The sequence below is a fragment of the Phytophthora parasitica genome, assembly GCF_000247585.1.
Source record: "Phytophthora parasitica INRA-310 unplaced genomic scaffold supercont2.24, whole genome shotgun sequence".
NCBI lineage: Eukaryota > Oomycota > Peronosporomycetes > Peronosporales > Peronosporaceae > Phytophthora > Phytophthora nicotianae.
Window position 1 is genome coordinate 141,875 of NW_008649010.1, and position 14,753 is coordinate 156,627.

The window sequence follows — 14,753 nt, forward strand, 5'->3', positions numbered from 1 at the left end:
AAAGCTAAAATGTTTGACCAGTTGCTCGTGTACATCTTTACAACTATTGTGTCGCTCTGGAAGTAGTCGTCTCTCACTGGAATAACACACTAACATCCATAGCACACGCAAGCGCATGATCCTGACGTAGGATGTGGTTACTTTTCGCTTAGTGTTGAATCTCGAGAGGTTATTCAGAATAGCGTATGCTTGGCCAAGTATCATCACACCGCAACTGGCTCCGTCGGGTTGCTTTGGGGATCTCAATTTCTTTTTTTTAATTGTCGGAAGATGAGGAAGCGGTAAAAGCAGTTTCCCACTCGCACGAAGATCTATGTTCCACTCCGCCCTCTGACTTGAGCAATCCTTGTGCCATTGTTGGATAAATGGTAGCATTCCGTTGTCAAACTCACGTTCCATCTCCAATTCATAGCTGCCTATGGGATCGTACAAATAAACCGCAATCCCATTGGAGTAGTCGATCTTGACTACGATCAACGTCCAATGTATTCCCTCAATATTGCAAGGGTACACAAGATATTCCATCCGTAACAACTCTTCGTAAATCTTATCTCCAGTTACCGTTCGTCGTCCAGGAACGGTTGGTGTCGATGGCCAGCACTTTAATCCGGCGCTTGGATCAAATACACGACACCCAAACCGCATATCGCACATCGCCTGAAGGCACATCAGAAGCACTGTATCGGAGAGGAAGCAGTCACGGGCAACGGCCCCAACTACCTTGCTGAAGTCAAGCGAAAACGCCCCGGACGGTAGTACAAATGCTGTTTGCAATGCTGCAGTCTTATACTTCTGCAATTTATCATCAGCGCTGCCTTTTTCACGGCCCCCTTTCGATCGATATTCCCAGTCGTCTCTTCGCCAAACAATTCAACGTCGTCAACTTGCTTTGAACTCCAAGACAAGCATAGCCATTTCATGTCTTTCTCCCAAGAAGAACACATTTGAGAGATTGCGAAAAAAAATAGTCAGGCGAAATACGGCTCGGCTACATCAATGTAAAAGAAATGAAACGGTATTAGAAAATCTACAACAGCCAACTCGTAACTCGATCAAAACAAAACTGTTACTCACCTTGTGAATTCTTTCAATTGCTTGCCGTAGCTCACCACAATCTCGGCGGTACTCTTGGATACATCTAGTGGCTGTAGCAGACTCTCAATGCGTCAGTCATGACGCTTTTCTTCCATTAATACTCGCTCCATAGTCCTCACTAGTTCCAAGGGCACCACAAAATTGTAGTCGAAATCAGCTTGATCAACTGATTCTCGACGACATAATGGCTCACGTCCAATTAAAAATCGATCACTCATTGCCTTCGGGTACGCATTCAATGTAGCCTTACCAAGGCAGATATCAGGCGTGACTTTGGCCCACCGAAGAAGATCCGACAGCAATATTGATATATCCGGCCAGACTATAACAGCGGTACGATCGGCAGATACGAGCTTCATTTGCTTCTTGGTCTTGCGGGTTGTGTTTCTAGGTTTTATGGCTGGGAGCTTTAAAACATCAATATTCTTGCTGTTTGCGGATGCTTTCACGGCCGGTGATTTTGTGGAGGATGCCAGTTCTCTGTTGATGTTCGTCTGTGGAGGGGCAGCGGAGGCGGGAGATGATTGTGGAACAATGGACACATCGTGTGATACGTACCGCGGGTGTGTATCGGCATCTACATCCTCGATCGCGTCGTCGGCGACAGAGTCAACTTCAAATAAGTCGTAAAATGAGTTTTTAGAATCATTTTGCTCCATCGTTTTGGGTTGGTCTTCAAGATTCTTATCGTGACTAGCACTTTTATCGGCAATAGTGCTAGAACTTGAAAGTGCTCTCGCCACACTAAAGCCTCTGCTAAATCAACTCTCGAACTTGTCGTCAGAAAATTTTTACGAGCAGCTAGCTCGTTGGGACCACATATATCGGTACTTCTCTGCCGATTACAGAACCACCACATTGGCTCTTTCATTGCGTCTCAGCTTTAAAACTCCACCCGACTTTGCTTGCATTTGCGATCCGCTGAAATCCGAGGCAAAATATCGCCATCAGTTGGTTCTGCGGTGTCCGAAGGCGATGCCGTATGATTTTTTGTGTTGTAAGGTTTCACAGTAGCGACTTCCAATCCCGTAGATATAGATTTTACTCCATCACAAATAGCATCATATAGGTCAGGGCCAGCATTCACACTCCATCGCTGAAATACTGCAGATTCAGGAATTTCTGCCAATTGAAGTCCATCACGGGCGATGAGGAGGAGATGTTGGCATGGCAGTTTAATACTGGAATGGAAAATACATATGCATGTCCACTGGATATCGTCACAAATGTATACATGAGAGTTCGAATAAACATTCCACTTCCGTTCTTGATCAGATTTTGTGCAGCGAGCCGAGTTCATAACCGTGTTCAAAAGATCCCACTCACGTCGCACGCGCTGATATGCATATTCGCTGAGAACACTTGCAAGACGACGAAGAAAAACAGGCACAGCGCCAACAGGGCGTGATTTGGTCGCATATCGACTCAGATCCGAAGTAAATTGATGTAAAACAGCGACTTGATGACACAAAATTCCCGCGACTGTCTTGTCTAAACCTGGCCAATAGCCCAGAAGCATTTTCAACTGGTTCCAATTGGCTTCCACACGGTTCGTTGTGGTGTTCCCGGCACTGAAATATCGACCACGAGAAAAACTCGCCCACATATTGACACACGTCTTCCAATTCTTATCAAAATACACCAGCACCTCCGGGCTATCCGATTCACAGAAGTCTGTGAAGGATTGGTAACTCTCTTCAAAAGCTGTTTTGCTGTAGCTGTCGATCAATAAGCTGTTAGATGTAGGAAATTAAAAATAAAATGAATTTACCTTTTCAGCATCTGCATGAACAACGACAGAAGTCGCTCTCTCTGTGCAACTCGCAAATCAAATTGCTGTCGTCGTAGTAACTTTTTCCAGTAGGAGATCGCGTGAATTGACATAATAAGACCTTGGCCTGAGGAAAACAATGGTCTAGTGCTCGCCATTCTACGAAATCTTTGTCGATAACGACAGATTTAATCTGCTCCCAGCCATTGTTTTTCGCCTTAAAAAAACCAAGAATGTGCTCCATTGTGGTTGCCTTTTGATTGAGGGACACAAAATCAAGAATGGTTATTCCTCGACCTGTAGGACATGTCACAAGGAAACTCCCTATAAGAAAAAAAGGGGGGTAACATCATACACAGAACTTAGTCCATACCAATAAATTATACCGTACCGAGGCGATATCCGAGGTTGTTCGTAGAGTGAGTCCAGTCCATCAACAAGCAGTCACCCCACTCACGGAATATACGTTTTTGAACGGCAGTTTGTATAACTATCGCCGTCGTAACATCGAGTTGGTCCTGCAATAAAAGAACGCTGGAACCTTGCTCCGCTACAGCGTCCAGGAGATGCTTTGGCTTGTGCTCAACTGATGACTTTCCAAGAACCCGCTGTATTATATTTCGCGCCTGCTGGGGCGTCACCATTCGTTCTATATGATATCACAAAAAGATCAAACACTAAATAAAAACAAATAAAAGTTGGATGCGAACTACCGAGACTGTCGGAGAGGAATTGAGTGATCTTTTTTGGTGCGCCACCAACGCTAACCATGTCTGCTAGCCGACTCTGAACATCGGGGCGATTATCAACGCAGGCTGACCCTTGGTAAGTGCTTCCGATAGCTGCGTTAGACAAGTGGTTATGCGTCCTTGTCTAGTCATGTGCAGCACAATTAAATGTTAGTATAAACAATTAATTGTTAGTACGACCTCCATTTACGTATATCTTCACACTCTCACCTCATTACATACTTTGACAACCCACTTAGTTGCGCAACCTTCCTCGGTAACTTGAACGACCTTAGCCGAGAAACGAGCTGGGCAACCTCCATACCGACTTGAGCGTTGACGCAAGCCAGTGCCACAAGAGTTTTAATGGCATCCATGAGAGCACCGAAAGGTACGAGAGTACCACGGAAAGCGTTCGGGGATATTTCTGGTACGTGGTCGTCTGCACAAAACCATAACGGAAGTAAAAATTAAAGGAACCACCACATTAACGGCACCATGGACAGCAAGTACAACAAACACAATTATAGCACAATGCATCGACAAAAAAAATGTTAGATATAAATCATCAATAGCAATAAAACCACAACTTAACATATCGAACCTGTTGTGTGTTGTCGTTGTTAGAGATTCTCTCCACCGGTAGCACAAGAAGTACTGCGCTTCGTACTCTTTTGCCGCCTTAATGATGGTATCCCAATCATCACTTTCAGTTACTGGAAATTTAGGAACTACATTGACAACTGCCTGAACAGATTTTGTCATCGCAAGTCTCGCGCTCCAACTAGCACTCTGCCGCTGACGAGGAATCCGATCGGTGACTTCATTTTGGCTTTCAGCATTCGAGCTGCTATGGTTTGTAAGCACCATAACTAAACAATTATATACAGAATAAGCTAGTCAGCCCATCAATACGATAATACTTCGCAGTTTGAGTTGATAACCGACCATTTTTGATGTTCTGCTTCTTTTGTTTTCGATATTCGAGACTTGACTCTGTTTCTCTCTTCAAAGCCTGATCCGTTTTAGCTGTAAGAACGAATATGAAAGTAAGACTCAAATTATACATGGGCCTTTCATTCTGAAGGGGTTACCTGGTGAGTGAACGACAAGCAGGTTGGCTGAGAATGAAAAAGGTGATTCGTTGAGAGATTCTCGTCTGTTCCCTCCGAATCACTCTCCATACTGTCAAATGTTTCAAGCGCTAATTTTACCGCTACAACAAGCGAGGCGACTTCCCCCACTTCTGTCTCGTCTGCTAGAATGATTCGAAATAGTGGTTGGTAGGCCAGATTTTAGTCACTAAAATGAATTAACCCTCATTCTAGTGACTTTAGTTATTAGCGGTGCTTTAAGCTGAACTGGCTTTATAGCACCGCTAACCCTTATTGTCAAAATATATTGACGGCGTGTGATGTGCGCGGCTTTGTAACGTGGAAGTCAATGCGAGGTACCCTCAGTCGCAAGCATTTCACCGAACATCGTCAGGCAAGTGGTCAAGCACCTGAACCCGTGGCCGCTCCCTAGATTCATTTGTGGTGACGGATAACACTGTCATCTATATGTACAATATGTGTGCATAGGTGCGAAGTTGTACTACTCTATCTCCCTCGGTATTGCCCACATCTCAACCCAGTTGAGGTAATGTTTGGCAGGCTCAAGAGTTCGTTATAACGATACGCAAGAATGGTCTTCTTTCATTAACAAGAGCTTGTGTTGAAGTAGGCGATGAAGCAATGCCTGCGGGGTGAGGAACATGGGGTGGAACTGGTTTAGCACTGCGGATATGGACAAGGGTGTAAACGAGGCCGCTTTCAATATAGACTCGTTTCCTCCTGAATTGAATCTAATCACTAGCGTGGTCAAGCTCTCGTACATCTTCTTCTGGATCCTGTGGAGGCTCAAAAGGAAGAATAGACTCAGCTCGGCAATAGATTGTAGTTGGGTAACTGTGTAACTGTGCGAAACTCATGTGAACGTCAGTAGAATCTTTCTCGACCCGCTAATCTATACGTTGACCGCGCCATTCTCGCTCTTCGTCAACCTGCTCTTCAGCCAGCATAGCGTCGGAATGGTGAGCTTAAACGAAGGAAGCAATGTCGGGTGGTGTGAGGGTAGAGCCCTTTGGCTGTCGGGCATGCCAAATGCACCAGTGAGTTCTAGCAATCTCCCTAACTTGGAGCTGGGGCCTCTGTGCTAAGTTCCCATCGATACTATTTTTTGCTTTTTGAATTCCTGAAGCGGCAGCTCCTTCTTCGCAGCGAGCACAAACATCTCATTTCCGAAAAGGCAGGATTCCTTCGTGCGCTTCTGGTAGTTAGTATAGGCTGATGCAAGGAGTGACGCAAAATTGTCTGCTGTTATAGCAACCCCTGTCCGTCTGACTTGGCTCAATGAAAATGTTTATGTCTGGCCTGGTAGTCTTGTTCCAGGTAGTTTATAAACTATGTAGTACTCTCTATCTTCAACCTTACTGAACAGAAAGCGTCGTAGCTATCTCTCTGGTTATCCAAGGAGAGGACGGGGTCTCTCGCCTGCACTGCTGTTCTACTGGACGTTGTGATTTATCCTATTTTGACTCTTAAGAGCGGACTGGGGTCGGCATAGCTGAGTGCTTGGACAAATGCCGTCGTCGAAGCGGGCATTCTTCCCTCAGCATAGGTAAAGCTTGCTGCAACTGATTTTACGTGAATATCCCAGAGTATGGTGATGTTATTTTGAGTATGCTAACCAATTTAGATTTTTTTCAGATTGATTAACCGATGTATAAATCCAGACACGATATAGGTAACACAGCCCGTTCATTCAATTTAGTGTATCTGTTATCTCTTAACGGTGCGTTAAGCTGAACTGGCTTTAAAGCACCGAAAACTCTTGTGTCGTGTTGTTGTCGTTAACGGTGCGGTAACGAGTTTGCAACGTGCTACTTAGTTTGGAATAACAGAGACAGTCAACGTTAGCTAGAACACGCTGAACAAATGCCGTGCTGCGCCCGGGAAGCTCTGGATATTTGGATACTCAATATTTAATATTATAATATTTGTCAATAGGAAGAAACTGAAGCGTGAATAAGGATGGGCCCCCACTTCGCCAGCGACACTGGGACTTTTTACTTTTCTTAGTTGAGAATTTGATGTTTGCCGTCTCTAAATCAATTTCAAATGTATCCCAGTGTTGGGTACATGTGCTGCATCGAGATGCATGTATATCTGAAGCTGGACGCATGACATTTGTGTGATTATATTTGCTAACTGCTCCGTCGTTCTAGTGGCTTCAATCCCTAAGTTGAAGCCATAACGTAACTTGAATGTGACTGAATCACATTCGTACAAGGTTGCTTGAATGTCCGCTCTCGCTCTGTGAGCGGTGGTCCTCGCCCCATCGAATCCAGAATTACTCTGAGCCAGCGAACTGCTTTTGTAGCTATCTTTCAGAATAACTTGATTTTTGTAAACTGGAAGATGTGCGTATCACTGGACGCGTGGCTAAAAACGACAGGTTGTATGGGAGTCTACTCATAAACTGCTAAATCTCGAGTGTTAACAGATATGGGAGGTTTCTAACAATAACACAAATAACATAGTCAAACAGCGGTGACCAACTCCAAATATTGATATAGATACACCCACAAACGTGTATACACTTGGCTGGCAGTGTATCACTCACTCACTCACTCACTCATTCACTCACTCACTCACTCACTCATTCACTCACTCACTCACTCACTCACTCACTCATTCATTCACTCACTCACTTACTCATTCACTTATGCAGTCAGTCATAACTGTTACTTTTCATTCTTTCTTTACTTCATTCTCTCGTTCCTGTTAAGATTTGCAATAGATCTCAAATCCAGTTACACAGTATGCGCATAGTTTATCGCTACTTAAGAAAAAAAGAAAGATGTTCGAGAAATATTGGGAGAATTTGATGAAAGATGGTAACTGTGGACAAGTACTAAGGTGGTCTCAGTTATATTGCCAGCTATCGCGGAATGAGCGTATTAACTCCAAGAAGGCCGTAATATTAAGTATTCGCAAAAGCTACAGCGGGAGTTCCAATCTCAAGCATCTCTGACGCTGTAATGATCAAAGCGCCTTAACTCTCGTCTTCGTTGGTACTCGCTTGCCGGTGTCTATTAACCCTTTCGCGAGCCTCTTGCCTAAAGTATGCTTTACAAGACTAGGTCATTTTTCCCCCTAAAGGACAGCTTTTTCGCCCTTTTACAATTTCACGGTACTCGTTTTGGACAATCTCTTGTAACAAATTATTGAAGATACTATGAATATGGAACCAATTACACGATTTGAATCGTACTGAATCGTACTGTAGTCTTTGATGCACCAGATCAGTTGAACTATGTAAGCGGATGAAAAAAATGAGAGAGTGATTTGTTTTGCTCTTTGCACATTAAAGAGCGAAAAATGCACCTTTGTACTACGAAAGGTTTAATAGTCGTAGGATATTCAACATGAGCAGTCAGCATGCGCTGCAGACACATGCGCTGTTCGCGATAGCACTTCTGCTCCGCCGCACTGTAGGCGTGCGCCTCGTGGCCGATAATATGATTCCACCTGAGGTAATTATGGTAGCTGTCACCGTCCTCCTCATGGAGAAGAAGGATTCATACTTGTCTGTTAGCAGAGTAGCTGTAGCATATTCATTTGACCTTCCTGGAGATTTTGGTGGTACATTGGAGATGGCAAGTTCATGTCGTCAGATTCATCAAAAACGCACGGAAGATACGCTTTCATGACAAGCCTGACGTTCAGCATCGAACTGAGCTATGATGCCGAACAATTTAGTCGGCCAGCAGAGGCTGATTCGCGTCGTCTTGAATGGCTCTTTGGTAGAATAGTATGCTTTTCGCCGAAATGGTTGTTCTCTGCACCATCAAAATATAAAAGATGTTCCAGGGGATTTGAAATGATTAGGATTGTACGTACCATGCCACGAACTAATCCACATTTTACCTGTTAGAATCTATTAAGTTTGGCTGTTGATCGTGGTTACGCTGGGCTGAACCAGTGTCTGCAAAAAGTGTTCATCAGATGCAGTTTTATGTCACCTTTCTAATGAAACTGGTTTTGCGTAATAGTTTTGCGGAATGCGGAGGCTACACGTGTGCCACTGAGGCCATCGAAGCGTATGCCTTGATTGGCAACTTACCTTATACACACTCTGGTGCGTCGGTGATCGAGCGATTCTAGAATCTTCGATCATAGATCAGCTTCGTTGAATATTCAACACATTTGTTCAAGCACTAGGTCACTTCGTAGCGTAAGACTTCATTAAGGAGTTTGACCTGATTTTCACTACATACTCAAAAATTGGGCTAAAGTTCTAATAAAATACCAATCCGGTTAGATCGGCCATCGGCGTAAAGTAATTACGAGTGCTTTAACTTTAGCTTTTAGTATCTCTTAAACTATGTCTTTGCTTGTAAAAAACAAAACTCAGCTACCCAGGAAAAACTTGCTATGATATGGCTCAGAAGAGCGTGGTACAGTGGCAAGTAGTTTTTGTGGACCTAATCAGTTTAGAAGGGATGCAGAGCAACTTTTTTTTAATCCCAATCAAATGCGATAATGAGTTTATCCGAAAACACAACCATGAAGTATATCATAGTCTAGAATGGCGAAAATAACGTTCGTTTCCGCGCTAGACATTCCGAAGTCAAAATAAATTATCGACACATTCTGCTTATTGATTCAAGCCTCGTGGTGGACGCCACGAACGAATCACTCGGAGAACCGAGTGTTGTCTATATTGTCGTTGACCCTCTTCAAGCAGACGAGACTGGTGGCTCTGGCAACAGGTGACGTTGGGATGGAAAGATCAGCAAAAGCACCAGCTTTAGGATTGTTCAACGACAGTGAACCGGCAATCGCCATGAGGAAAACTGGCTCTAAATATAGCAAGGGTGGCTGGAACAGGGACCGCAAAACAAAAGTGCAGTGACTGGCAGTTTCAAAGTAGTTTAAGTGAAATTTGTATCTTTGCCGTTTCCTATTCATTTTTTACGCGAGGAATACTATATATAGCTCGGCGTGTTTACTTTAATAAATAGCCTTTTCTACTTGATAGTCGCAAAAAGTTAGCCTTAGCGTATGATGGACAGGTTCGTGAACATTCGAGTTTAACACGAATTTCGAATAGCGGTATGAACGTCAGTTTAACTCCGCTCTACACTGTAGACACTGGCTCATCCTTCACCCAATAGTTACAAATGTTTAAGTGGGTAGTAGGGAAGAGGATGCAGGCTGATAATGTGGCGAGGGTGGAAGTAGGCAGGCTTATGAAGGAGACTGCCGACTCGGTAACCAATTCCGGTGAAAGTCCTGACTTGGAGCTTTATGTTTTCGTCGGATCGTACTTGTCTCAGCTCTGACCTAGTGATTCGCCACAGTGATCGAGATTCATCGGGAAAGGAAAAAAAACAGTTGAGCGCAAGATATTAGCATCTCCTATTCTAAAAAAAAAAACTCAAGATACTTATTACGAATGTAAGTTTATAGATAATTCAATGTCTTACCGATAAAATACGATATTATTCTGAATGGCTGAGTATTACAACTGCAAGGCAGTTACACTCAAATTGACAGATATATCCGAAAATAGCGCGGTTTAGACTCATTAGGGGGTTTCAAAATCGACGTTTTTGGCATTTATTTCAGATTTAGGCGGCGAGCAAATCCGCACAATTTCACCAGAGTACCACTGTATTTCTCCAATCCGAAATCCACCACCTTCGAAGGTGGTGGATTTGGAAATACCCTGGGTGTTTTGGTTGCATCGACACGCGTGGCACTGGGAAGGGGGGCAAAACAAGAAGTCAATGCCGCGCCATTCAATTAGGAAGGCTTTGCTGTCCGACCCACAAGCACTCTATGTGTTCTATATTTCTAGTGGAGATGACGACACAGCTGAGCGTATTCTTGCGGTATACTTGTCCGTAGACACAAGCCGGTATCTCACATCTCTTATCGGCTCTTTGCATGCGGACAGCAGTCTCGCTACTCTTACTGCACTAAGTGACAAGGACTTTAGGCAGCTTACTCGGATTTCCAAGCGGTCGTTTTGCGCCCTCCACAACTACATACACGACAACCCAGTGTTTCAGTCAACGGCTCCAAATTGTCATCACAAACAGCAACCAGTGAGTTGGCAACTAGCAGTGGCATTAGCAAGTCTTGGCGAGAATGGGAATGGCGCCAGTGTTGGCCAGCTACACCGTCATTTGGCATACCAAGGACACATGTTCTCCAACTTTTGAACCATCGTGTTCACACCAGCTGCTTCATCTTCTGCCGTGATGCCTGCGCCCGTAGACGCCTCGTACGCCTTGGCTTTGAGATAGCGAGCTCGGTAAGTCTGGATACGGTCCTTCATTTGCTGAGGCTTGAGATCGAATCGTCCCTTGCTACTTTTCTTCAGCGCTGCGACCAAATCTCGAAAGCCATCGCTCTTGGAGAACTGCTTCTGTCCGACGACAGTCTTCTTGGCCATGCCAAAGCATTTCTCAAAGTTGGGCGGGTGTTCAAGCCAAAGCACCAGAGCAAGCAAGTATTCCTTCATGAAGTGTGCTTTTGACATAATCGCTTTGAATCAATTATGACATTGACTGTAGTACTACAGGTAAAAAAGAAATCATTGGCCACGCAGTTTCAAGCAGCTGGTGATTTGATCTCCCTTGGAGATCGCGGGAAATCCGTCGGATTTGGAAATCCCAAGTGGTCGATTTTGAAACGTCCTATTATGCGCTTTTATTGCGAAAACGCAATTGTTCGCTCCATATATTAATAGTACTGTACCGTAAATATCACAGATATCCAAGCTATAATTCGCGAATCACTTTTTGCGACTGTGGCCTACTGTCCACCTTCTTTGTAGTCCAGGAAACCTTTCTATAATCCCACCCGGCTCGCGAATATTTTTGTTGAAATGGACAAAATGGTTACGTCGTGGATGACGAAAAGAAGCGACCTTGATGGGACTCGAACCCACAACCCCCTGATTAGAAGTCAGATGCGCTATCCATTGCGCCACAAGGTCGTTATAGTTGGCCAGTTTCACTTTTTAATACCAAAGCGTTTCAATTGTAATGAGAGTTATGTGGCGTGGTTGCTGCCACTTACAGTACTATTCAAGACGTATGTGACAAGTGCAGTATGTGACCTAAGCCTCTATATATTTATAATTTGTTAGTACCCTTCCTACCATTCATTTCGTTTTTCATGACAGACAACGGCACGGATTGAGAGCTAGGCAAGCCCAGCAGCAAGCAGCGAACGTGCGTGTGCGCAGTCGTCACACAACAAATCAGCAACGCTCTTTGAGTATTCTAGCGTTTAGGTGGTGGGTAGACGTGTGCGTGTTCGCTAGAGAGGAAATTGGCGCGTATGTAAGCGTCGATACGCATTTCAAGATCCCCTCTGAAGCATAACTAGCAAGACGGGGCATACAGCAGCAGTTCCTCGCTGATTTTTGTCAATGTATCCGCAACTTGTTGTTGTGTTGGGCAGTACTCAATGTAGACATCCTTGTTTATGATAGCGTCCCGAACGAAATGGTGTTTGATGCTCAAATGTCGGGTGCGCTGATGCGTTTTCTTTTCTTTTTTTTACTGGATCGCCGACTGGTTATCGACGCGGAGCATTATGGATGCGTCTTTAGGTAGCAGATGGAAAAAAAACCCAAGAAGTTGGCGGATGCCAATGCAGTCTTGTACTGCTGCACAAGTAGCTACATTCTGCCTCCATCGTCAAAAGCGCCTCAGTGGTTTGTTTACGCGAATCCCAGGAAATTGTCATCAAGTTTCTCTGAAGTACAGCCCCTAGTTGACTTAGCTGAGCTTGAATCCCCAGCCCAATTTGAGCCGGAATAAACCGCTGCCTGGTATGCTAGATATGGTACTGATCCTTTTTCAAACTTTTACAAAAATCCTTTGTTCACGATGCAACCGTAGTACGTGTTTAATACCACGCCAATGAGTCATGGTTGGGTTTTGCCACGAATCGTGACAAGCAGTTTTCAGCCGTAGTTATACCCGGGTGAGTACAATCTGACAACCAAATCAGACTACCAATTAGCCTCACGGACGATGTTAGTGTCAGCAAATGGCTCAGAGTCCTGCAAGAGAAAAGGTGATTCAGTTCCATTGGTGTCACCCTGGTCCATGCTAAACTTTCGAAGTAAATCTCCAATTATTTATTGTTTGCGGAGAACAACACCAGATGGGGTACGCTTGAATCAGATTCCGAGGCATTTTTGAACTTCACCTTGGTTCTAGATGTTGAGTCGTTCAATTGGACATGACACCACCTGATTTGAGCTTGTATCATCTTGGCTCACTATCAAAACGTCCGAGGACACACAACTTTTCATCGCGATGCTTGAAGCAACAGAATCGGTCCACCTTGCTACGTGGGAAACCTTTTGCTTTCAGGAACGCGTCAATCAAGTCGTTCCGTAACTTTCCACTCTTTTTTAAGTCGCACAGACCTTGAGAAGTAACCATGACTGGCTGCCGTGTCCCCAGCGGTTCCAGCTGGTGGCATCAGTAAATCGGTTTATCCAAATCGATTTCAAATATGCACTCAGCACGTCGCCACACTTCTACAGATATCACAACGAGGTAAAGACTGGATATCTTAAGCACCGGAGAAAAAGAGGCATTAAAATCTATTCCTAAACTTCTGCGTGAAGCCGCGAGTGGCGTGCCTCACCGCAAATCGCTCTAAGTCGCCATTCCTTGAACTTTATTTGTTTGCCCACTTCGACGTCACAACTTCGACATCTGCGGTCCTATGGAGGAAGCCTCATTGGGCAGAAGCAGGTCTTTGCTGCTCATCGTGAACGAAACCAGCGGATACATGAAGAATTTCTGCCTACGTGCCAAGTCGGACAGTGAAGAATGCCTCAATAGAAGGTCTTTCAGCAAGTTCGCGTTTTGGATGTCAAACAACTGGGCTGGAAGAGATGACAACTCGTTTGAGCGTCAAACAAAGCGCCGATCAAGTGTGCGAGCGGAGCCTACCCGGGCCAGCGAAAAAGAGAAATATACCCATGACGATGAAGACGACGTCCATCCTCCTGTGTTTTGGCAAGCAAGTGCAAACGCGGTGGAGGCAGACGATTTGTGCGAGCCGAAGACATTCCAAGAAGCGGTGAACGGTCCTGAACAAGTGCATTGGCGTAAGGCTATCCGCTCGGAACTCAACTTGATGCGACTCCGTGGTGTGTTTCGAGCCGCTAAGCTACCGAACGACCTACACGCCATTGGTACCAAGTGGGTGTTCAAGATCAAGCGCAAAGCGGATGGATCCATCGAGAAATTTGAATGGAGTCGAGTACACGCGTGCTCCAGCGTTCTGTCCGTCGTCGACATTTGAGACATGATGTATTCGTCCCTCGATATCGCGCTGAATATTACGCGCTCTGCGTACGATGTCAGGGCAATTCGGGTCCCCAGACTGCTTTACACAGTTAAGCAGTGTCTGGGACTTCTTCTTGAAGGACGTGACGTCGCGTGCAGATCGGTCAAATTCGTTGGAGTAGTTAGGGTACTCTTAAAGGATAGCATCACATTCATTTTGTCCAGTAGGGAGCGCCGTCTTAATTTGACCGAGTAGAACCCCTATGTCGTGCTTTGAGTAGTTTTCAGTGCCGACAGATCGACCACCACACCCAAGCATTACGTTTGCTGTTGGTGAAGAAAAGAAGACCGCCGAGGAGAAGAGGGATGACGGTGACGACCAAAGATGGATACGGCCAAAGGCAACATCAGTTAACTGAGGTAAAAGATAAAAAATCGATCAGATCCATCAAGTTACTGTTTCTCAAAAAAAAAATTATCTCCAACATCAGGCCCACATTCTGGGACAGAAACAAGGTAGTTTTGGTAATTGGCCCTTCTCTGAATTTATGTGACAAAGTATGAGATTTGAGACGGCCCACACCATAAATAATATCCGACTAGAGGACCTGTACGACTTGCACCATAAGATTATATTCGGGTACTATGGGGCACCGATAGCCAGTCACTACTGCACGCACATCATTGGTTAAGCATTGGCCAATAAACGTTTGCCGTTTGGTAGCACACAGACACGTAGTCAGCAGTTTCTAGCCACACAATTGCACACTCCTAGACCCCC

The 14,753-nt window shown here is 44.8% G+C and overlaps 2 protein-coding genes and 1 non-coding gene across 3 annotated transcripts; all 3 read right to left on the reverse strand.

The window, feature by feature from the left end:
* Positions 1-8,580: 8,580 nt before the first annotated feature.
* PPTG_22819 (hypothetical protein) lies at positions 8,581-8,817 on the reverse strand (the record flags this gene model as incomplete). The annotated part of the gene is made up of 2 exons (XM_008906591.1): positions 8,581-8,625; positions 8,764-8,817. The coding sequence occupies 2 exons, from the start codon at positions 8,815-8,817 to the stop codon at positions 8,581-8,583; spliced, it is 99 nt and encodes a 32-aa protein (XP_008904839.1).
* Positions 8,818-10,830: 2,013 nt separating this feature from the next.
* Positions 10,831-11,190, reverse strand: PPTG_11302 (hypothetical protein; the record flags this gene model as incomplete). The annotated part of the gene is made up of 1 exon (XM_008906592.1): positions 10,831-11,190. One exon carries the CDS (start codon positions 11,188-11,190, stop codon positions 10,831-10,833), a length of 360 nt encoding a protein of 119 aa, XP_008904840.1.
* Positions 11,191-11,576: 386 nt separating this feature from the next.
* PPTG_20550 lies at positions 11,577-11,649 on the reverse strand. Its single transcript has one exon. It is a non-coding gene; the product is annotated as a tRNA-Arg (tRNA).
* Between the last annotated feature and the right edge of the window lie 3,104 nt (positions 11,650-14,753).